General features: G+C 39.8%; 3 protein-coding genes across 10 annotated transcripts in view; all 3 read right to left on the bottom strand.

The window, feature by feature from the left end:
- Window positions 1-1,954: 1,954 nt before the first annotated feature.
- On the bottom strand, window positions 1,955-7,028 carry wdr82 (WD repeat domain 82). Its single transcript, XM_072684564.1, has 9 exons — window positions 6,361-7,028; window positions 5,533-5,630; window positions 4,874-4,940; window positions 3,815-3,914; window positions 3,594-3,710; window positions 3,178-3,333; window positions 2,869-2,938; window positions 2,615-2,757; window positions 1,955-2,161 (listed from the first exon to the last, which is right to left on the bottom strand). Exons 1-9 carry the CDS (start codon window positions 6,519-6,521, stop codon window positions 2,132-2,134), a joined length of 942 nt encoding a protein of 313 aa, XP_072540665.1. The 5' UTR covers window positions 6,522-7,028; the 3' UTR covers window positions 1,955-2,131.
- A 3,572-nt stretch (window positions 7,029-10,600) lies between these two features.
- On the bottom strand, window positions 10,601-14,063 carry cplane2 (ciliogenesis and planar polarity effector 2). 2 transcript variants are annotated; one of them, XM_072683102.1, is made up of 5 exons: window positions 13,860-14,063; window positions 12,822-12,974; window positions 12,501-12,625; window positions 12,131-12,267; window positions 10,601-11,758 (listed from the first exon to the last, which is right to left on the bottom strand). In XM_072683102.1, exons 1-5 carry the CDS (start codon window positions 13,966-13,968, stop codon window positions 11,521-11,523), a joined length of 762 nt encoding a protein of 253 aa, XP_072539203.1. In that variant the 5' UTR covers window positions 13,969-14,063; the 3' UTR covers window positions 10,601-11,520. The 2 variants fall into 2 exon arrangements, with proteins under 2 accessions (XP_072539203.1, XP_072539204.1); XM_072683103.1 differs by having other exon boundaries at window positions 13,896-14,063.
- Window positions 14,064-15,672: 1,609 nt separating this feature from the next.
- The window catches only part of cadpsb (Ca2+-dependent activator protein for secretion b), an 89,144-nt gene continuing 83,010 nt past the window's right edge, over window positions 15,673-21,806 (bottom strand). For all 7 annotated transcript variants that reach the window (XM_072684562.1, XM_072684558.1, XM_072684556.1 and 4 more), the window contains 2 exons: window positions 17,912-18,016; window positions 15,673-17,032 (listed from right to left, as the gene is read on the bottom strand). In XM_072684562.1, coding sequence (XP_072540663.1) covers window positions 16,856-17,032; window positions 17,912-18,016 — 282 coding nt within the window. In that variant the 3' untranslated portion in view covers window positions 15,673-16,855. The remainder of the gene's footprint in view (window positions 17,033-17,911; window positions 18,017-21,806) is intronic.

Genomic DNA, 21,806 nt, shown 5'->3' with positions numbered 1-21,806 from the left:
CAGCAGGGTGTGAGAGGGTGTGAGAGTAGACAAAGTTGAGAATTCACACAGCTAACTTGCGAGTGCTGTAGAGGAGTCAAGATGCACATATTTGCAGGTTCAATATGAGGTAAAAGATGTCACACAGACGCTTACCTTCAGGGGTATTGGTAGTACTTGAGGAAATGTGCCCCTCGGCCCTTTGTTTTCCCTCATGTACCTTAGTAAAGAATGTGACCGTTTAATAACCCTACTATTCTTTGTTATTCACTCTTATGATAAAGGGCTGTATACAGTACTGCCTATGTATCTTTTTCAAGCTCATTAGTCTTTGGACCAGTTTCAGAGAGGGGGAGCAAGCCTAATCCTGGACATTGTAGGCAGTCCTGGTAGTTGTCCTATGTTTACTAGTATGATAATTGTGCCGCAGTCACAGAACCTACTGGAAGACCTGGATCAGATTCAACACAGAAAGAAGCTCCTTATTACATTGATTTCTACTGTATTCCTCCTAGCCCCTTTCCTTGGTTCTGATACCACCTGCTGCATTTAAATGTTCTGGGGTTTACTGTTCCTGGTGATAAAAAAGATAAAAAAGGTCAAATCATATTTAATATTGAAGAATATTAATATTTATATTAATCAACATGTCTCTGTAAATGTAATGTTAATTCTCCACAAACATCCCAGTTAATCCAGACAGGGAATTTCAGGGATATTCAAAGTTATTTATCACGCTCTTTCACCTGCCGACCCTGTTGACCCGTTTGGACTCCATCTCCCAGAATTCCACGGAAGACCACATGATATTAACGTCTCGTCAGTCCTCCAATCACAAGCCACTTCCCCATGTCCCCTAATTACTAACTGTTCTCACCTGCACTCAATCTCAGCTCCATTATGAGCTCTCAGCTGCCTTGCTCTGTGTGGAGGGTTGATCCACAGAGAGCAACACGATGCATTGCGATCGGAGTTTATTTACATTTAATAAAAGTATAAGGAGAGTGGTTTAATGTGATCGGATTGTGCCAGGCAAAACGTTAGTACATGTTAATAAACCTTAATTAACCTTAATAAAGTCATTCGTCCGTCATCCTAGTCAAGTGCTCTCGGAAGAGGAGGGTCTTCAGTCCGCGTTTAAAGACGAAGTGAAGGACCCCCAGGGAAAGTTTGTCCAACCACTTCAGTACCAGGACAGAAAAAAGCCTGGACGCTTGTCTAACGTGGATCTTAAAGGATGGCGGGTCGAGCCGAGCTGTACCTGAAGCTCGAGGGGCTCCTTGTGCAGATCGGCTTTAGACCATCACCATCAAGTCCGGAGGGGCTGGTCTGTTCTTGGCCTTGTAGGCCAGCGCCAGGGTTTTGAATTTGGCTCCTTTGCCTGGATCTCTGCTCGCTGTTGCGGTCAAGAAAATGCTTTTGCTCTGAATGTAAATACAGAAAGGATGTGAGGACATTTGGGCTTTTTTAACCAGGACAGGAACTAGGACAACCCCCCACCTCACACTCAGACCTTTTCACTGAAGTGCTCGTTTCAAATCATTGTTTGATGGATTAGAATTTATCAGAAAAATACAATAAAACAATACATTTTCAAAAGATCAGATTGTTTTGATTTGATGATTCAGATTCAAATAGAAACTAAAAACTGATTCAGTATAAATATCTGTATAGTGCTGATTGTTGGACCATGTACTGTTAAACAGTTTTGTTCATAACAGGACATGACATTCTCATAACATCACTGATACAGAAGAGTAACACTAAACCTACGATCAACCGCTCATTTATTCAGGCAGGGGTGGGTTTAATAAAAGCAGCTTTTTGATTGTATTTCCAGTTAAGCAGGAGCTGTATACATAACATCAAGCTTGTCTCACAGACCGTTCAACAGGCTGCATATTCTTGTCTTCTGCCATTTGACAGCTAAAGCTTCTAAGGGCAATCAAACATTACAAACAAAATTACACAGATGTACAAAAGAACATTGTTTAATAAGTATAAAATGAACAAAGAATACAATTTGACCTCATGGTCAACCTATTTACAATACACACGTCCCACAATTACTCCAAAAAGCTAGAGGCAGTGCTGCCCTCTGCTGGAGTGGAGCAACTGCTCAAACTGAAAATGGAGATAAGAGCTCAGCTCCTCAGTCATCAATAGTGGGTAACCAGAATGCCTGCAAAAGTAAGAAGTGAGGTTAGTCAGAAAGAGGGGGGGTTACTCTACAAAGCAACTAAATCTGCTTTGTAGAGTAACTTGATTTATGGCTTTATATAAAATACAAACATCATACAGTAAACTGGTTGGAATTTAGTTTTTTGGCATCAGTCAAGCAACAGTGTATCTTGTACTGTACACAATTTGTATGACTTCTTCATACAATAGGATTGATGATGTGTGGATATATTTTATTTTTATATTATAGTTATTTTTTTAATACAGAAAAATGCAAACCTTAAATGTTATAAATTGAGGAACCACTTAAGGCTGTCCAAAGGCACACAACTGCAGTAGTCAGTCAATCTTGAGCATGACACTGATGCCAAAAATGAGAGAACTTATAATTCACTATAAAAGGCACAATGGCCAACGTTCAAATCTAATACGATGTAATATGGTAGCATCTCACCATGTTAGAACAGGCGCTGGCAAATGTCATGAATTTGGGGTTAAACTGTAGACAGGTGACAGGCCCTGTATGTTTCCCATCCAATAGCGCCACCTTCATTCCACTCTCAGCATTCCACACGTGGATCTTCCCATCCTCTGAACCTGGAGAACCATTGCAAATACAGATTTAGTATAAACAGTATGAAACAGACAGCTACAACATGAGTCGCAACTTCAACATTCTTAAATAATAACCACTAGGTTTTAACTTACCTATCATGATGAACTGAGAATCTGGGGTGAAGGAAGCTTCCAGAACTACACCTTTACTGTTGTTGTATCCCTATAAATCAGAATAAACAAATGAGCTTGACAGAGGCAGCAAAGAGGTAACACACCAACGGTTTAAACCAGGGATCACTTCCAGGTCTGGAAGGTAACTGGATCAAGGATCACCATTTCCAGTACACTGGAACTGAAAATTGAACACACACCATTCAGCTAATCAAGCACTTCATAAAGGAGTAATCTAACAAATCAGGTGGGTCTGTCGGAGTTGAAGCAAACGTTTGCAGCACTCACCCCAAATGAATGTAGTACAGCGCCTTTGAATGCATCAAGAAGTCTAAGTGTTCCTCCATTGCTGGAGACCAGGATGAGTTTGCCATCATTGCTGAACTTAAGGCCAGTCCACTCACATGTGCGTTCATACTGCAACTTAAACGTAGCAAAGGGTCCCTAAGGAGGAAAAAAAAAAAATGACATTTTAGAACAATTTTAACAAAGGCAAATTGAACTGTACACTAACAGAATGAGCATGTTGTTTTAATGTTCTTACAATCTTTTACCACACTTATTACAAGAACATTTGTGTTTGTATATATATTGGCTATTCAAAAGAAAAATCCTTATCTCAAGCAATATGGAAGCAGATTTTAACCAGGCATGTTTCTACAACAGCCCTTTATACACCCTAAATATCTATGCATCTCTCTTACTTTGTCAAAGGACCGCAGGTCATATAGTTTGACCATCTCTGAATTGACCCCAGCAGCAAATATCAGGCCCTCAGGATCAAAAGAGCACACTGGCTTCCCCTGCAGATGCATCAGTCCCTGTGACCAAAAAAAAAGGATTGTGATCAGCCTTATATGTTACATTACAACATAAAACAGACGGAAATCCACAGTATTTACAACAGAGGTAATATGAGGCTTACCTGACAGTTGGGGGACCGAAGATCCCATAGCCGAATCGTTTTATCCAACGAGCCAGAGATGAACGTATCATCAACAGGGGACATAGAGAGTGCAACAACTCTGCAAAATTCAATGCACATTATTTGTTGTTTTTAAAGACATGCTGGAAGGTACATGAACTACTGTCTTGCATCAGAGTAAAACATAAATATCATATTTAAAGATATTTCACTGTGAAATAAATTCATCCTCATTTACTGGCTACGCTATACTGCCTGTTTGTTGACTAGAATAACAAGCATTAAGGCAATTATCCAACCTCAACTGCTACTTTGCACCGACTACATGAGGCAAGCAGGTCATGAAAGTATTAAATACACTACATGGACAAAAGTATTGGGACACTAATACATTGCATCTTCTGCTACTACATTGTTTCTTCTTAAATCAAGGGAATTAAAGAGCATTTATCCAGCTTTTGTTGGAGCGACTGCGTCTACTGTCCAGGGAAGGCTTTCTAATAGATTCTGGAGCATTGCTGTGAGAATTTACTATATCATTTTAAATGAGCAGAAATCTAAAAATATCTTAAAAATACAACCGTTTCATCTGTAATATATTATCTATGCCCATAATGCACCTTTTTGCACCTTTGCATAACGTACAATACCTGTCCAGATGCCTGTGTTTATATTATATATATCTCCAAGAGTGTCAAAAGTCCAAAAGCTGCTAGTTTATTATAGAACTTACATGCTAACATCATCCAGTCTGTTTACAATCTACAATTCTGACGTTCAACCATTGAGAATTAACCTTCTAGCTCACAGATGATGTTTATTAAAGCTGTGTGTTCAGATGGTGGACCATGTTCTGTAAATTTGCAATTTTGCAAAGCAGAGAATACATAGAGCTGAGCATCTGCATGGGCAGAATATCCAAAGCTGTTGTAGTAAACAGCCCAGTGTCTGCCCTATGGTAAGTTTCACCCACTCCCTTGCCGTAGAATAGTCTTGAGTCCTTGAGCCGAACAGTCTGATTAATAAAAGCAGCTTTAATTTAATGTTAACAATCCTTACCTCTTATTGTGTCCAGGAAAGTAACGAATGTACTTATTGTCGTGTAGAGACAGGTACCGTATAGTGTCTGCAGTAACAAAGTAACAGTGAGGAGATCAGTGTTAGAAAATGTACACTTAAACAAATGTTAAATCATGCAGCAAAGTCTGTTAAACATTTTCAGGTTTTTATACTGCTGCAGAGAAAACTGCTCATGCTTATGGCATTCAAAAAACAGGTGCATTTTAACAACAAAGACTAAATGTGAACCACAATCACAATTCCAAATCTCCAGGCTGAGTTTTAGACGAGTTGGCACCACCCTGGGCAAGGCAGTAGTCTGTACAGTTAGCTCCTTGAAAGGGCAGAATCACAGACCCTCAAACTGTACAAACAACTACCTCAAGCCAGAGTGGGCACAGTCAGGTAGCTCCGATCAGTCACTGATTACAGCGGTGACAGAAGGGTTCCCAAATACTTACCCTATCTACACTTCCACACAAACCACACACCACAACAGACAGGTCTGTAAACATGAATACAACCATACAGAAGGCAAAGAGCTTAACATATTTTTGAGGGGGGGGAGCATTACCAGCAAGCAAGATTATCATTATAAGCAGAAAGCAAGTCAATGCAATGCACAACAAGACACGAGCGGCTTCAAGAGAACGGTATACCATCTATCTTGTTGGAGCTGTAGACGACTGTATTGGCAGCATGCGTGTATCTGATGAGGTCCACGCCGTACTTTTTACTGTACAGTGTCCGTTTGGGTCTGTTTGAGAAGAAAAAGGCTTGTTTAGGTAAATGACAACAAACTGACAGCACCAACTTTGATCAAGGCATCTATAAAAACATAGAGTTCATAAAGTTTACAAACATGCTGAGTACACTGATCATATTACATCTACCCCCCCACACACACACACACAAATAATATTTCTATATCTATATTAGCTATATAGCATATTAATCTGTCTACAGTATTTCTGTAGTAAAACCATCCCATCATCTAGAAAGCCCTACAAGCTGCCTGCCCTAGGATACCACTCTGCATGAACTAGGTATGGACATGCTCTCCTCGTGGTAAACAGAGCAGTGATCAGGGAGAAGGACTCCATGCCTGAACCAACAGCAGGCGCTCGTAGTTGAGGCGGGTCAGGAGGCCGGCAGAAGCGTCTGTCTCCGCTAGCATTAGCCAGCTAGATAATGTTAAAAATAACAAGTCCGATTAAACTGGTTTAAGAGTTTCACTGAGGGTCTTTTTAAACAAACGCCAACTGCATGTCACTCCACACTGAATTTAGTGTAGGCTTTCCAGCCACGCCTCCACAGCATGTTAGATAGCCCGCCGTTAGCAGGAGCACGTCGTGTAGCTAATCTACTCGATGCCGAGGCTCTATGCAGCAGCAGCAGCAGCAGCAGCAGGCCTCAGGGACCCGCAGCGCGGAAATCCGCCCACCAGCCTGCCTATAAACAGGGCACGGACACCGCCGTTCACTCACTTTCCCTCCTGGCAGTCGTATAAGACTATCGAGTCGTCGTCGCTGCTCGAGATCACCGTCTCGCCGTTCGAGCTGAAGTCGAAGCAGTTGATCTTGTCGGAATTCTCTCGGAAAACCTTCGCGACCCTGAAGCTCCGCAGAACATTGTCAGTGAGCTTCATGCTGGCGGCCTTGCTTTGTGCCTGGCCAGGCGCAGGCTCCTCTCAGCACAAGGTCAAATAGACGAGGGTGTCTTTAGGTGACGTTAGAGAATGTGTGTGTGTGTGTGTGTGTGTGTGTGTGTGTTTAGTGGATGAAAGCGTGTTTAAATCTGCGCTTCTGTCACATAAAGAAAAGCCCGCCTGAGCGATCCGGTGAACTCGGTAACGGAAGGTGTTTCCTATCGGTGGTGAAGTTAGAAGTCACTCCTTCTACAAAATGGCCGTTACTCCCACAACGACCCTTCATAATAAAAGTCCTCATAGAACATACATTTCCCGGAGCCCCCCAAAAAATCCAAAAATGATATTTAGAGACTTATCAATCCCCTCATTTAAATAACTAGCTAAAAATAATTAATTTACTTGATTTAAAAATCGGTTCCCTCAATTTAATAAATTGTTCATTCAGTGTAAAAAGCGGCTAAGCAAAAAATAAACAATGCATTGATCAGATTGGCAATTTGAGGGAACAATTTATTAAATCGAGGGAAATATAATTTTTCAGCATAAATACTTTATGAACTTTGTAAAATCATGCTAGAAATGCCATCCAGAATATCATAGTGGAATAATGGAAACACCATGCATAATCATTCCTATCTGTTTATGAAAGTGGTCCAACAACTTAAGCTTAATTAGAGGAGATGTGATGATTAACACTTGTGGTTAGAGAAGGCCTAGAATGTCACGTCAGTTCTCCAGCTAATACACAACTCTATTTTTGTTGTGTTGCTAAGCTTGAGGCTATTTCATAAAGCAGGATTTCTTAGCTAGCCAGATAAGGCCAAACTCTCTCTCCCCTGTTCAACGAGAGATGGGCTTTTTTTTTTTTTTGGCTGGGCAGTGCTCAGCTCTCAACTGGCGAACTGAGAACACCTGTTTTGCAAAATATCCCCTGAAGACATTTCCCCCCCTTTTATTTGTAATTTGTAGTTTCTAATCCAGTATCTCATTCTTGTCAATCTTCTGACCTGGGATATTATTAGTTGTACAAGTTGATCTCCCTTGTGTGTGACAAATACTACACCCAGACATCATAACCTCACCCATATTCACAGCTATGCCACTCAAGCAGCAGTCTACTATATAAGGGACATAAAGGGACATGTGTGGCTCAGCGATGGGTTTTTGGAGAAGGCCTTGTGTGAAGCTACTAATGAAGCATTAGGCTGTTGTTGTGTGGTATTTTGTGATACAAGGAGAAAAACAATATTTCATTTGTTCAACTAATAAGAAAAAAAATACCATGATGTCAAGAGATGATCCAAAGGTGAGTTAAAGGAATCTTTCCACAGCTTACTAAACATGTATGCTGCTTACTGCTATGTAGACTGCCTTCAGTTTTTGCTTGTTCAGCAAACGTTTAACACTGGACATACAATACAGTAATAGAGCTGCAAGTCAGGTACACAGCAGTGTGTGATTTGCACTGTCACAGCAGAACTGTGCTCATATCTGTTCTTTAAAGGGGGACATGTGCACTCTTGGAGACACATACATGTTCACAGTGGATGTGAGTGCGTTCTCACCAGAGCAAGTGATTGTCACCTCGTCACATAACCTCATACAGGTTTCTGCTGAAAAGGTAAGCAAAAGCATAGAGTGGGCTACCTGCACAGTATGGAGGGGCAGTAACACTGATTCTTCTTTGTGATTCGATACCATGTTATACCTAGGCTAATATTGGGGGGGGGGGGGGGGGGGTATTAACCTCTGAATTAGTACTGAATAAATTCATTATTCATAGCCATTTTGAGCCTTTACTAACACGTGTTACCACTGCTCCAGTTCTTTAAACATCGAAGACAATCTGATAAAATGACAGTTGTTTACTGCTTAAAGAGAGCAGCACTGATTCTTAAGAGTAGGAGACATGAAAAAAAAATAAAACTGTGGACATGTGGCTTATAAAGGATGGTGTTTCATCTTAGATTTGCAGATTTTGCTGAGATGTATACATTCACTGTGTTATTCTAATATGTTGCTTTTGTTTCTTCATTATTTCTCATCAGCTGGCATCAGATGGCACAATCATAGACACATTTTTCCACAAATGTCAGTTTCCACCAGATGCGGACCCCATGTCAGTGACTTCATCCTTGGGGGAAGGGGGTGCCCTTACAGTTACAGCTTTCAAACACAAGACAAAAGTTAAGACTGTATGAAGTTAAGACTGTAGGAATGTAGTCTTATTACACAAATCTCTTCATCTTTTGTGAAATTAACTATTTTTTTCTCTGTATGATTACAGTTAAGTGATCCATCCACCTTTGACCTAGACTGAAGAAAAAAAAACCTTCATTAAAAGGCACTTTTTATTTCCATCAGTTATTTCTTTATAAGTGGTGTGTAGTTCGATAGCATTAAGTTGATTATAAACAGATTTCTATATTTCTGTCCTAGTATTGTTCTGTTTTGCTGGTAATTAAATACCAGCATTTTAAGACACTTCATTTTGATATGGAGATTACTTTTGTGCATATTATTTGATGAAAAATCAGTAAACTAAAAAAAACAATGTTTTTACTTTGAGTGCTTTGTTAATGCTGTTGATTTACAGTGAGTCCAAGAAGTATTTGATCCCTTGCTGATTTTCTTTGTTTGCCCACTAATAAAGACACTATCCTTCTGCACTTTTAATGGTAGATATATTCTAACATGGAGAGACAGAATATCAAGACAAAAATCCAGAATATAATTTTAAAGAATATATTTTAATTAATTTGTATTTCAATGAGGAAAATAAGTATTTGATCCCTCTTGCCAAACACACTCAATACTTAGTGGCAAAGCCTTTGTTTGCAAGCACAGCGGTGAGACGTTTGTTGTAGTTAACCACAAGTTTAGCACACACACCAGGGGGAATTTTGGCCCACTCTTCTTTGCAGATCCTCTCTAAATCATGAAGGTTGGTGGGCTGTCGCTTGGCAACTCTGACCTTCAGCTCCCTCCATAGATTTTCGATCGGATTGAGGTCTGGCGACTGGCTGGGCCACTCCATGACCTTAATGTGATTTTTCTTGAGCCAATCCTTTGTTGCCTTTGCTGTATGTTTAGGGTCGTTATCATGTTGGAAGACCCAACCACGGCCCATTTTCAGATCCCTGGCAGAGGGGAGGAGGTTGTCCCTCAGGATTGTGCGGTACATGGCTCCATCCATCTTCCCAGTGATGCGGTGAAGTAGCCCTGTACCCTTGGCAGAGAAACACCCCCAAAACATTATGCTTCCACCTCCATGCTTGACGGTGGGCACAGTGTTCTTGGGGTCATAGGCAGCATTTTTCTTCCTCCACACATGGCGGGTGGAGTTGAGGCCAAAAAGTTCAATTTTGGTCTCGTCTGACCACAAAACCTTCTCCCAATAACTTGGTTCATCTTTCAAATGATCATTGGCATACTTGAGGCGCGCCTCCACATGTGCTCTCTTCAGCAGGGGTACCTTTCGGGCACTGCAGGATGTGAATCCATTGTTGCGCAAAGTGTTGCCAATTGTTTCCTTGCAAACTGTGGTCCCAGCTGCCTTCAGGTCATTTGCTAACTCCTGCCGAGTGGTTGCAGGACGATTTCTGACTGTTCTCAGCATCATTGCCACCCCACGAGGCGAAATCTTCTTTGGAGCACCGGGCCGAGGTCTGTTGATTGTCATGTTATACTCTTTAAACTTTCTGATAATTGCACCAATAGTTGTTACTTTCACATCCAACACCTTACTAATCTTTTTGTAGCCCATTCCAGCTTTGTGAAGGTCAACAATTCTGACTCTGAGGTCCTGTGACAGCTCTTTGGTTTTACCCATGTTGGAGACTTGAAATCTGTGTGATCTGTCTGATTCTGTGGACAGGTGTTTTTCACACAAGTGATTAGTGAGAACAGGTGGCTTCAGGTCAGGTAACAAGTTGATTGGGAGTGTCTAACTGGTCTGTAAAAGCCAGAACTGCTAATGAATACTAAGGGATCAAATACTTATTTCACTCCATGAAATACAAATCAATTAATATATATTCCTTAGATTTATTTTCTGGATTTTCTTTTTAATATTCTGTCTCTCCATGTAAGAATACATCTACCATTAAAAGTATAGAATGATCATGTCTTTATTAGTGGGCCAACGAAGAAAATCAGCAAGGGATCAAATACTTCTTGGACTCACTGTATAAGTAGGGAAACTGTGTACATCCGTTTATTAATAATGCTCATAACCGATGGCAGAATGGGTTATGAGAGCTGTATTATTTTTGAAAGACTATACTAACTCATATCAGTTTTTGCTCATATCATGCAAAAATGTTTGTCATTTTTTCATACAGTATGTAAACAAGTTTCAAAGTTTCTCCGGAACATATAATCCATATATGGAAACTTTGTGAAATTATTATTTTTGTGATGTCACAAAAGCCAACGCATTTACGCATATCCACCCATTCAGCCTCTATTAATTAATCCTGCAGTTCTAGTGTGCATTTCACCCTGAACTGCTTTCTAAATGTCGCCCAAACCAGGGCAGCCAATCGGAACAGAGCTCATTTACATTTAGCAGTCTTAAAGGCACAGTAACAAAACTTAAGGGATACAGTGAAGTTGGAAAATGTCAAATTAATGACAGCTGCACAAGGTAGAGATGGATTTTGATGGGTTATTACATTAGGTAGGAGAGACTTTAGGCATGTTCCACCTCCCTAAATGTAGTTATTTCCACTTAGTAACCCTCAGACGCAAAACACAGGCCCTTTACCCATACTTTAACACTAGTTGAAGCACAGTACCCGATTACACTGGTGGTGTAATTGATATTCAGAAGCTACATTTAAATTACACAGGTGGTGCCAGGCATTAATGGCCAGGATAGGACTGTTGCTTTACACTGAGTAAAATTCTTTACAAAAGAATAAAAACATGGCAGACACATCTCATGTTATGTTGTGATACAAACAGGCAACCATGGTGATGTTAAACTGTACAGCTACACAATGACCTCTCGGTTTGTATCCTCTGGTTGAGACTGTGGGAGCAGGGAGGCAGACGAGGCATTAATGCAGTCCTGATGCCACAGGTTTTCGGCCAAGGCATTAAGCAGGGGTGCAATCTCACCGAACCCTCCACTCACATCACCTCCCACACGAAATACTGGCACACCCCACACCTTCTGAAAGCGTGTGATCTCACTCTCTGTCACATCTGTGTGCATGAACAAGTCAAATCTGTGCAGTTAAGGTCAATGCTCTCAATCCAGACCACATACAAACGTGCAGTGGTGTAGCTGTTCCTCTCACACAGTGTTTTACTAATTATAATGAGAAGTTTATGCATTGTGACTTTCATTAAATTAACATTGTGTGGGTTTTACCAATGCTTTTTTGGCCTTTTTCCCCCTGTCCATTCAAGAAATGACCCAGCAAACATAACATATCATAAGCATAAGATGCAAACATAAATGTCATGTATCAAAACCAAAAAACACTACAATTCAGACTGATGGGTGTGAATAAGGACACACACTGTCAGTACACACTGAAACACTTTCAAGCACAGAGCGTGAACATGTGCTCGTATCAGCTTTGACTGAAGGATACTTTGTACCAACCACCAGTCTGACAACTCTGTCTGAGGGGTCTGTGATCCGAGACATCTGATTTGAGATGTCTTCGAAAGAGCCGTGGTCAGTGAAGGAGAACAGGAAGAGTATGGCATCAACCTGTTCCTTGCAAGACTGTAGAAAGATTGTTGGAAATCGTTGAGGTATGCAGAACATGTCAAAGAACAGGTGTGAGAAGCTGACTAGACTCTTAAAAACGTGGTTCTGTATAGAACAACCTGACTACTGTGATCCTGCTGTGCCAGGTTAAGGTGTTCTTCAGATTGGTGAAAAACCTTTTGTGGATGGCTCTGTATAGAATTACTCTATAGGGCTTATGCAAAGTGTGTACTAGGAGATGCTGTCACCGTTAGCATGTGGTCGAATCTACGCATGGCGTTCTCCCCACAGTCCCAAAGCTGGTAGTGAAAGAACAACACACGGCCGCTCTCTTTCAGCTTCACAGGCCAAAACACTAGGGACGTCTCCATGCCTGTGGGGATCAGAGCAGTGGTACTGTTACTGGAACCAGTGAATCTACTGAAACAGTGTCTTAATATGGTGGAAGTTATTAAATATGTATCAGGTCCTGTACTACAGCAGTGTATTCTCTACAAAATTGGACTACCTTAAAATAATTATTCAACATGTGGGGTCCACTACAATCCACTACAACACAAGACATTTACCTGTGGTTTCATAGTGCATGTTTGGAATATGATGGCCAGTGAGCCGAGCAGCTAGAGCAGTCTTTCCCACTCCACTTTTGCCTGAGATGAACACTTTGTACCGAACGATGTCTGCTTTCAAATGAGGAGGCATCACTGGTGCCTCGAGGAGACCTAATATAAAATGTGACAATGCAAGACATTCACTTTAAAAGCAAGCTAAACTTCTGAACCTTTGAGGGTCCTACGCGACATCTTAGTGGAAGTGCTCTGTTGACCCAAATTAAACCCATTATTATTAATAATGTACCAATTGAGTAAATGATGCATTAATGCTTATGTAATAGTAGAGATTAAAGCTAGCGTATGTTTAGGTTGCATGTGCATCAGTCTTTTCCATTTTGGAAATGTCAAATAATGTCATCTAATAAAGATTTCTGTGTCTGAAGAAAAAAAACAACAACAACAAATAAACAGAAACTGCACACTCATAAGGCCCACTGTGCTTTGAGGGCTTAAGGAACTGCTTAACGTTGCTCAGTGGTCAGAGAGCGCCTAATTATTAAAAACACAAGGTTCTGGGTTTGACGTCCACTAAGCTGCCACTGTTGGACCCTTGAGCAAGATCCTCAACCTCTCAGCTATAGGGGCACCACAGCATGACTGACCCCTCATTCTGACCCCAGGGGATACGCAAAGATAAGAGTTCCATCGTATTGTAAAAGTATATACACTAAAAACACAATAAAGGCACATGACATGACATTATTGCTTAAATCAGGGTCAGAGCAACAACACTGACCGGTTTACAAGTTTTGCAGATGTAAGAAATATAAATATATACTATATAGCACCAGCTAAAATAATATGGACATTTATATAGTACAATTAAGAAAGAAATTTGATATAATAACAATAACAATTTATGAGTAAAATAAAGCATTGTAGGACTATTTCCTTCTGCCATTAGTGTGATTCCGACCCCTGATCTCAGATCAGCACAGCGCGGCTGATCACAGAGCTAGGCAACCGCGCCGTCTCCATAGTGACGAACCGTACCAAACAGTCGCCGTTTCTTCTTGTGCAGAATCTTACTGAAAAACTCTCTGCTTTCTGGACTTCGGTGCCAGTCCGCTACAATGACTGATCCGGGAGGCACAGCCTCCATTTCTGTGCTCTGATTAAACCGCTCATAAACCAGACTAAACTATCCCCTCAGCCAGGGGCCCGAGGACGCTTTCCAAAGCCATCAGCCGTGAAAGTAGCCACCGCTACGACCTTTCAAACACTTCAAAATAAAAGTCTATATTATCATTAGCTACAAAAAAAAAAACCCCACAAACAAACAAACAAACAACAAAAAACCCCAGGAAGAAATCGTTCGTTCAGGTCACACTAAACAGTTTGCCTCTGAAATAAAAATGAGACATTTAGACAAATTAAAAGTTAACATTAAATGACATCTGAAATGTGCACTGCTTTTTTGGCCTTTTTTTGCATTAGATGCATTAAATCAATTTTTAGAGTTACATTGATTAAATTAGGAATCAGACTACAAATTAAGGTACAAATACTCTGCTAAATGTTTTTGGTTTACATTTTTTAAGCACAGGTATAAAGCACACGCTGCTAAATGTACTAAATATGTAAATGTTCATACAAATGTAAAATGTTTTTAACGCTAGATGTACACTGTGCATAAATAATGCTATAACTGCATATATTTGCAAAAATCACATTTTAAAATCAGCTTTTTTGTAGAGCAAAAAAAAAAAAGTGACATTAATAAAAACACAAAGCCAACAACGTGGGGAGACTATGGTAATGTCAGTTACGTGCGTGCTCGCTCTTTTCTTCTGAGCTGTCAATCACCGACAAACACGTCACTAGTCTGCCATCAATCAAATACAGAGACACAAAAAAGGCGGGGCTTCTCGTTTAAATCTCGTTTTGATGGTCTGTCTGCTCTGGCCTTTGTTGGGAGTCTGCTAGTGCTGTTAAAGATGTTGTGTGAACTCTAGTGGCTTCTGTTGTTTCCGGTCAGTCAGCTAGCTCTTCCTCTCACTAGTCCCTCCTGGAGCTCCTGAACAGGTTAGACTGCACTTAAACTTAAAAAGGTAGCTACATCTGCTGTCTGGACACACCGGGTTATAGGTCAACCCCTGTATTTTTGGTGTAAGTTAGTTTGCTAGTTTTACAGTTCAGGTTTTTGTTCACTGTACACTGTCCTGGAGTGAAGCTGTTGTAAAAAGAGAGGGGAGAAAAGGCCCCACACAACCTGTGTGTGTGTGTGTGTGTGTGTGTTCCCAAAATGAAATTAAAAAGTCCATGTATTGTAAACCTCTGACCACAACTGTATCTGAAGAAAAACACACACACACACAAACCACTGCACTGCTCTAGTTGGTCATTTGCTGTTTAATTATATAGTGTTACATTATATAGCTATAGTTGGCTATGTGTAGGCGCCTTTGAATGTATAACAGTGTATAACAGATATCGGCTACAGAGGATCTGTCAGTGGGGTTATCACGCTGCTCAGTTAAATGGTGTTCACTGAGATTAACATTTTCCCCAGATCGCAGTGCCAAAATTCAGGTCTTTCACTTTCAAATTGGCTCTTTCAAATCATTTGGCTGCTTAATTGGGAGCACAAAACAAACATTAACTTGCTACAGGTAAAGAGTAGATAAAAAAAAAGTGTAAGAGTAAAAAGTATCAAGGGAAAGATGTACTCGAGTTAAGTACAGATACTTGGCTTACTAATACTTTATTACAATACCTAATCAGAGTGTCAAGGAGATATCAGAAATGATTGCATTGATTCATTAGCAACACTCAACATCTGTTTAAATCAAACGTAGGAAACCGATTTATTTGTACAGTTATCTTTATTGAGAGGCCACAGCTCTTGCATATAACAACTGTTGGCTTTGATAAGGCAAACGCAAGAATGAATCCACCAGCTAACTGACACAGAAAAAAACCCAAAAAGCTTTTGGAGAAGGTGGAACCCACAGGCATGCAGCGATGGCTCAGAATGCAATATACAGCTTCATATATACAAAACAATAGTGAGACCCCCCAAAAATGGCACGTATCTCTGGCTACGGAAATAACAAAAGAAAGAAAAATGTCTCTAATACAACATAAGAAAAGCAAGAAATCTTTTTTTTCTTTTTTCTCTTTGTAAAAGTGAAACTAAAGAAAAATATATTATTTTGTGGTCATTTCTGACATCTAAAGAAAAGACGTCTCCAATAAGATATCAAAATGGAGCTAATATTGCCTTTCTAGAATACCAATTCATTTTTAGTTTTAAGATGAATGTGAGACAATGCCTTGTTGAGTTGCAACATAAGAGCCTCAAAAGAGTCACAGAGCCTTAGCACAAATAAAGAACATACAAATCAAATAAAAACTAAAGTTGGTACATTTTTTTTATGAGAGTGTGCAGACACAGAGGACATTTACAGTTAACAGCTTTTAACTTAAATACAGAAGTTCATTTTCAGTTTTGAAGCAGTTGGCATCCACTTTATAAACAGACAAGACAAAGAAAAGGATCCATACACTCATCTTCACGACAATGTACCATTAATGTATGTAAGAGTACGTCAAAGAAGCGCCATATATGTTATCGCATTGGACAGGGACACACCTAATAATCTCACTCGACATTGTCAAACAAATGGTACTCCATATTGCTTAGGAACACATAGAAAGAAATTCCCAAATAAATCAGTCCAAAAATCTGTTAGTGTTTTTTTTTTATTCTTTATTATATCATCACACATCTAAAATTGTCAATCATGTTCTTGTAACTCTTTTAAAGTTTCTTTTTACTTAGTATAATTACTAGATTTTTCTCGACTTTAGCTCTGTTTGTGGGCATTTCGAGCTGATGGGGGAGGTCCTAGAGTGGCTAACTGGAGTATTCAGAGTTGGTACATGCATCTTCTGTTACCAGGCTAAGTTGGGATAGGGCAGGGAGGGCGGTGTGGACGGGGAAGGTTCCAGGTGGCTGGGGTGGGGCACCGGGATGGGTTGGTGCTTTAATCATCCTCCTCATCTTCTTCGTCGCTGTCCTTCATGGTAATGCCCTGCATGCCGCCTTCTCGGACCGAGGCAGTGGCCTCTTCCAGGGTGAGCCGGTTCCGTACCGTATCATACATCTTGCTGTTCAGTGTGGAGTCAAGAACGCCTTGCAGCCTAAAGTCTCGGTATTTTTTCTACAAAGTGCAAGAAAAGTCAAATTGTACTGAACTCACTCAGAGTATGCACAGAGCAGCATACTAATGTGGGGTGGTAATGTTCAAATATGTTTCATGATATTTAAGTTAGAATTAATGAACTTACATGAACCCATACATACTGAGAACTACAGAAAGGTTTCACAAACCTGACACTGATCTAACTGTTTAATGTCTCTTAAATTATATATATATAATAATAATAATTTATATATATTATATCATATAGTTATTATTATAATATTATATGATATTATATTTATTATATTATTATAATATATATATATATGTGTGTGTGTGTGTGTGTGTGTGTGTGTGTGTGTGAAAGAGGACACTGGGGACACACAGGTATCCACTGTGGTTAGGATGCTGTGGCTGGAGGGTCTCAAGAAGGCCTAAATTGTAGGACTGTGGCAATGTGTATGTGTGAGGGTGAAAATATGTCTCAAATTATGCAACTACAGTATGTTAATGTACATTAATACATACATATTTACTCATTTAGCAAGTCCAATAAATAGCCTTAATAGCCTATATGACCAAATAATCTCCTTTCGGTCCTCAGTGTTCTGTTTCGCTTTTTCCTTTTCTTTAAATGTAACATTTGGTAGATATATTTTGTACATGGTATGGAGTTCCACTAGTATGCTATGTATTTACTATATTTAGTGTTATCCTACAGTAGAGTGATTACCTCAAGCATTTTAATGCATGAATGTCCTGACATGCTAAGCAAATGACAAATAAACCTTGGGGAAACAAAACAGAAACCCAAAATCCCAAAACTAGGACCATGACAACTGGATAATTAGCTTCCGGAATATACAGCATATCTGCTATCACCCCCCTACGCAGTACCTTTACAATCCTGATGAGGATTTTGAGTTGGTAGACGTGGAGCTGTTGGTCCATTCGGTCAGTGAGCCAAGTCCCCAGCAGATTCATGGTGGCTGTATACCATTGCTGCAATGCACACAAACATAGCGTTCTCCAGCAACACACACTCACACACGCACAAACAAACCCATGCAAGAGACCAGAGTGTCTAGACGTACATGTAGACATAAATATTAATGAATACTCCATACATCCGCGCATTTGTAGTCACAGTAACATACTCACAGTCACACACGTATGTCCACTCTCGTACACACATGCACATACAAATCTGTGCACACACATACATACACATACTCACATATACTCTTAGACATGCAGGGACAAGCACACACACACACACACACACACACACACACACACACACACACACACACACACACAAACAACACAAAATGCATACCAACAAAGACTCAATCACACCCTCACTTAGCACTAGGTTAGTCAGGCCATTTAAAATTAATTTACAGAGCCAGCAATATGACCATCTGCAAAAAAGTACATAAACCATGCATTAATGAGTTGCATAATTATCAACAAAATAAACACCTGAGTTGTAGTTTTCTTTACATGTATATACAGCATAGTCTGAGAGTTAAAAGGAGCATGCTCTTAAGATTATCGCAAAGGTAGGCCTAAATCCAACAACAAAATGGATAAATTGTAATAATAGATGAAATCTGATGAATCAGATGTTTTCCAAATGCTGTCTGATCTTTTTTTTTTGGCCATTTGTCATTAACGTTAACAGAACTATGCTGAATGTGATCAAACCTTGAAATGAAAGCATTTACCCATGCTATTAACCTTTAAACGCAAAGATTTGACAAACATCCCCAAATCCAACAAAACATTTTCAAGTCAAAGCAGCAAACTTTAGAATGATCATAACCATAAATCAATGTATAAACGTGAGAGTGAGAGGAATCTGCAGGCAAGGAGGTTTTGTACTGTTATCTTAAACCATTTGTGTTCGATATTGTATCCAAAATACACATATCTATATACAAATCTGAAGACAAAGTGCATTGGGAAGTCTTAAATCTCAAAATGCCATACTTTCTACTTATAGTTCAAAGAGAACAGCACATGTGTTGTGTAATGGGTGATGTAATCTGTTATAGAGAAATAAATAGTAACAGGATTCTGTGGAGTGACTCAGCATATTGGAGCATTTTGAAGTGGGTTAGGATTATCTATTCAAGCTATGAAGGCTTGGAAATCATCTAGCATCCTGTGTTTTCTGGCTGAAATCACATCTGCCAACACATCTGTAGGTCGTTTTCCAGACTTTTGCTGCATTTCAGACTTTTGGAAACTTGTGTTTTTATATTTTATCACCATTGCGCAAAAATCTCCAAAAGAAACTTCTTGACTAGAGCATTTCTATCTGTCCATTAATCATGAATGTTGGCACGATGTACAGAACAAATGCCAGATTCATGTCAAAGTGTGACGGATGATTTACTAGGTTAAATCTGAGGTGATGTATTCCATATATACAAAATTATAAATGCACCTTCTCAAATACGACTTTCCGTTATTTTACTGGTGTTTGATTGGCATCAGCCATTACTCATTACAGCCTGTAAAACTGAGCGAAATCTTCCAATTTCTAGTTTTAAAAAATTGCAGACTTGTATTTCTGCTGATTCCAACAACATCAGAAATCAGCTGCAGTTTCAATCAATGAATGATTGGAGTGATTGCTGAGTGCTTCGACTAGCCTCTGACAAACCAACGTTGTGATTTGCTTGTTTTAAAAGTAATTGGCTGAGTCGTTTGCCTTTTTGGTGATTTGGTTGGTGATTGGCTGATTTGTTTGCTTGCATGTCCACTTCAAACAGTTGATTGGTCGGAGCGTGCAGTGCATGCAGAAGGAGCAGGTGAGTGGGTGGGGCAGAGAGCTGTGTGTATATGTGTGTGTATGACGTGGGAACTTTAGGAGGTGGGTCATGCTAGTAGATGTACACAGGAAGATTATTTGATTAGAAATCATGCCACTCAACAGAATGTGATCAAACAGTAGGACATCTAGAGATAAGTTCCACTTTGTTATAAGAGGAGAGTGTGGTGGTATTAGGGCAGAATAGAGTAGAATAGAGTAGAGTAGATGGTGATCAACAGAGGGTGATGTTAAAATATGAAGAGCAGAGACAGAGACAACCTGAAAAGTTGAATATGAATATGACTAGACCTGTCTGTGAGACGATAGCCATTTCTCAACCGTGTGTGCTTGCATCCTTTAGTTCTGCATATCTATCAGTCTTTTTATTGGGTTTGGTTTAGCTGAACTGATGGATTTTTTATGTACTGGGAAATAGTGTACAAAATGTCCCTAAGGCAAGAATGAACAGTTGCTCGCATTTGACATTTCACTTTTTGTTGTTTTTACAACTTATGGCACTTGTGAGTTCTTATGTGCCATGCCATAGTTCATTTTTATCCTTTAGAATTAAACAGGCTGTTTTTTGCCTTGAAGACTGATACAGCCTCTGTTTTGACTTGCCACCTTATATAATCACAAATTTCAAAATAGCAATGAACATTTTTGTTTACCTTATTACTGCAACCATAACCCATATGAATGCATTTTTTATCTTGCTATATAGTCCCATGTTGTAGCTGTCATTATCCTTCAGATGAAAGTTAAAACAGCACAAAATGAGACACACCCTGTCTTTCAAGTATGCAAGTGCACAGATTGAGAAACCGCTTGTATGTATTAAAGGATTAATGTGATGTTCATTGAAATGGAAGGCTGTATGTCCTTTAATTTATCCTATCAATGAAAGGATTGCCAATGTGTGGCTATTCACTCATTTGGACATACACTATACACCGTTTAGCCATGACATCAACACCACCTGCCTAATACTGAGAGATGGTACCCCATGTACTACTACAACAGAGCTGAGCATTCGAGGCGTGTGATTTCTGGCACCAAGATGTTGGCTGCAGGTCCTTTAAATCCTGCAAGTTGTAAGGTGGAGCCTCCATGGATCAATGAGCCTTTAGTGCCCATGACCCTGTTGACCATTCACAGACGGTTATTTTACTGGTATATGCTCTTTGCTCTTGGTCAAAGTGGCTCAGATCCTTAAGCTTGCCATTTGTCCTGCTTTTAAGACATCACCTTCAAAAACTGCCTGTTCACCTGCTGCCTGTGGATGAAGACAATACATTTTTCCTCTTAACATCAGTGGTGTTAATGTCATGGCTATGAGGGTAAGATTATTAATTAGGAATTTGAAGACTTTCGCTGCAGTAACAGCCTCTACCTTTCTGGTAAGGCTTTACACTAGATGATGGAACATTAAAATAAGAATTTGATTGCATTTAGCTATAATAGCATTAGTAAGGTAAAACACCAGTTCATGCCAAAGGTGCTGGATGCTGCTCCACCACAACAAAGTAGCTGAATTGAAAATGCTCTAGGTTAGAGAACGTACCTAGGACATACAACCTCTCATCTGAATGTAACAGAACAGTTAAATGATGCAATGGATTGCAAGTGTTCTTTAAAAGGAGCAGGAAACACAAACAGATCCAACAGTCATGCATCAAAATGCTTATCACTCGTTCAAAACACAAAAAGGAAAAGCAGCAGGCTTTGCACACTGCATTTCTCTGACAAATTTCACACACACCGCTCTCCAGCACGGACACACACTGCATATACCTTACCACACTGTGCTGCAACCACAATCTCACAATGGCCACACACCCACTCTTTCTGTCTTACACATACACACACATAAAAACAGCACAAATCTACACAGAATAAATCACCTCCCTCTACACACACACACACATGTACACATTTGTGCAACACCAAAAGTCACAGAATGATTCA

Source organism: Salminus brasiliensis, chromosome 7, assembly GCF_030463535.1.
Source record: "Salminus brasiliensis chromosome 7, fSalBra1.hap2, whole genome shotgun sequence".
Taxonomy (NCBI): Eukaryota; Metazoa; Chordata; class Actinopteri; order Characiformes; family Bryconidae; genus Salminus; species Salminus brasiliensis.
This window is presented reverse-complemented; position numbering and strand designations above follow the sequence as displayed.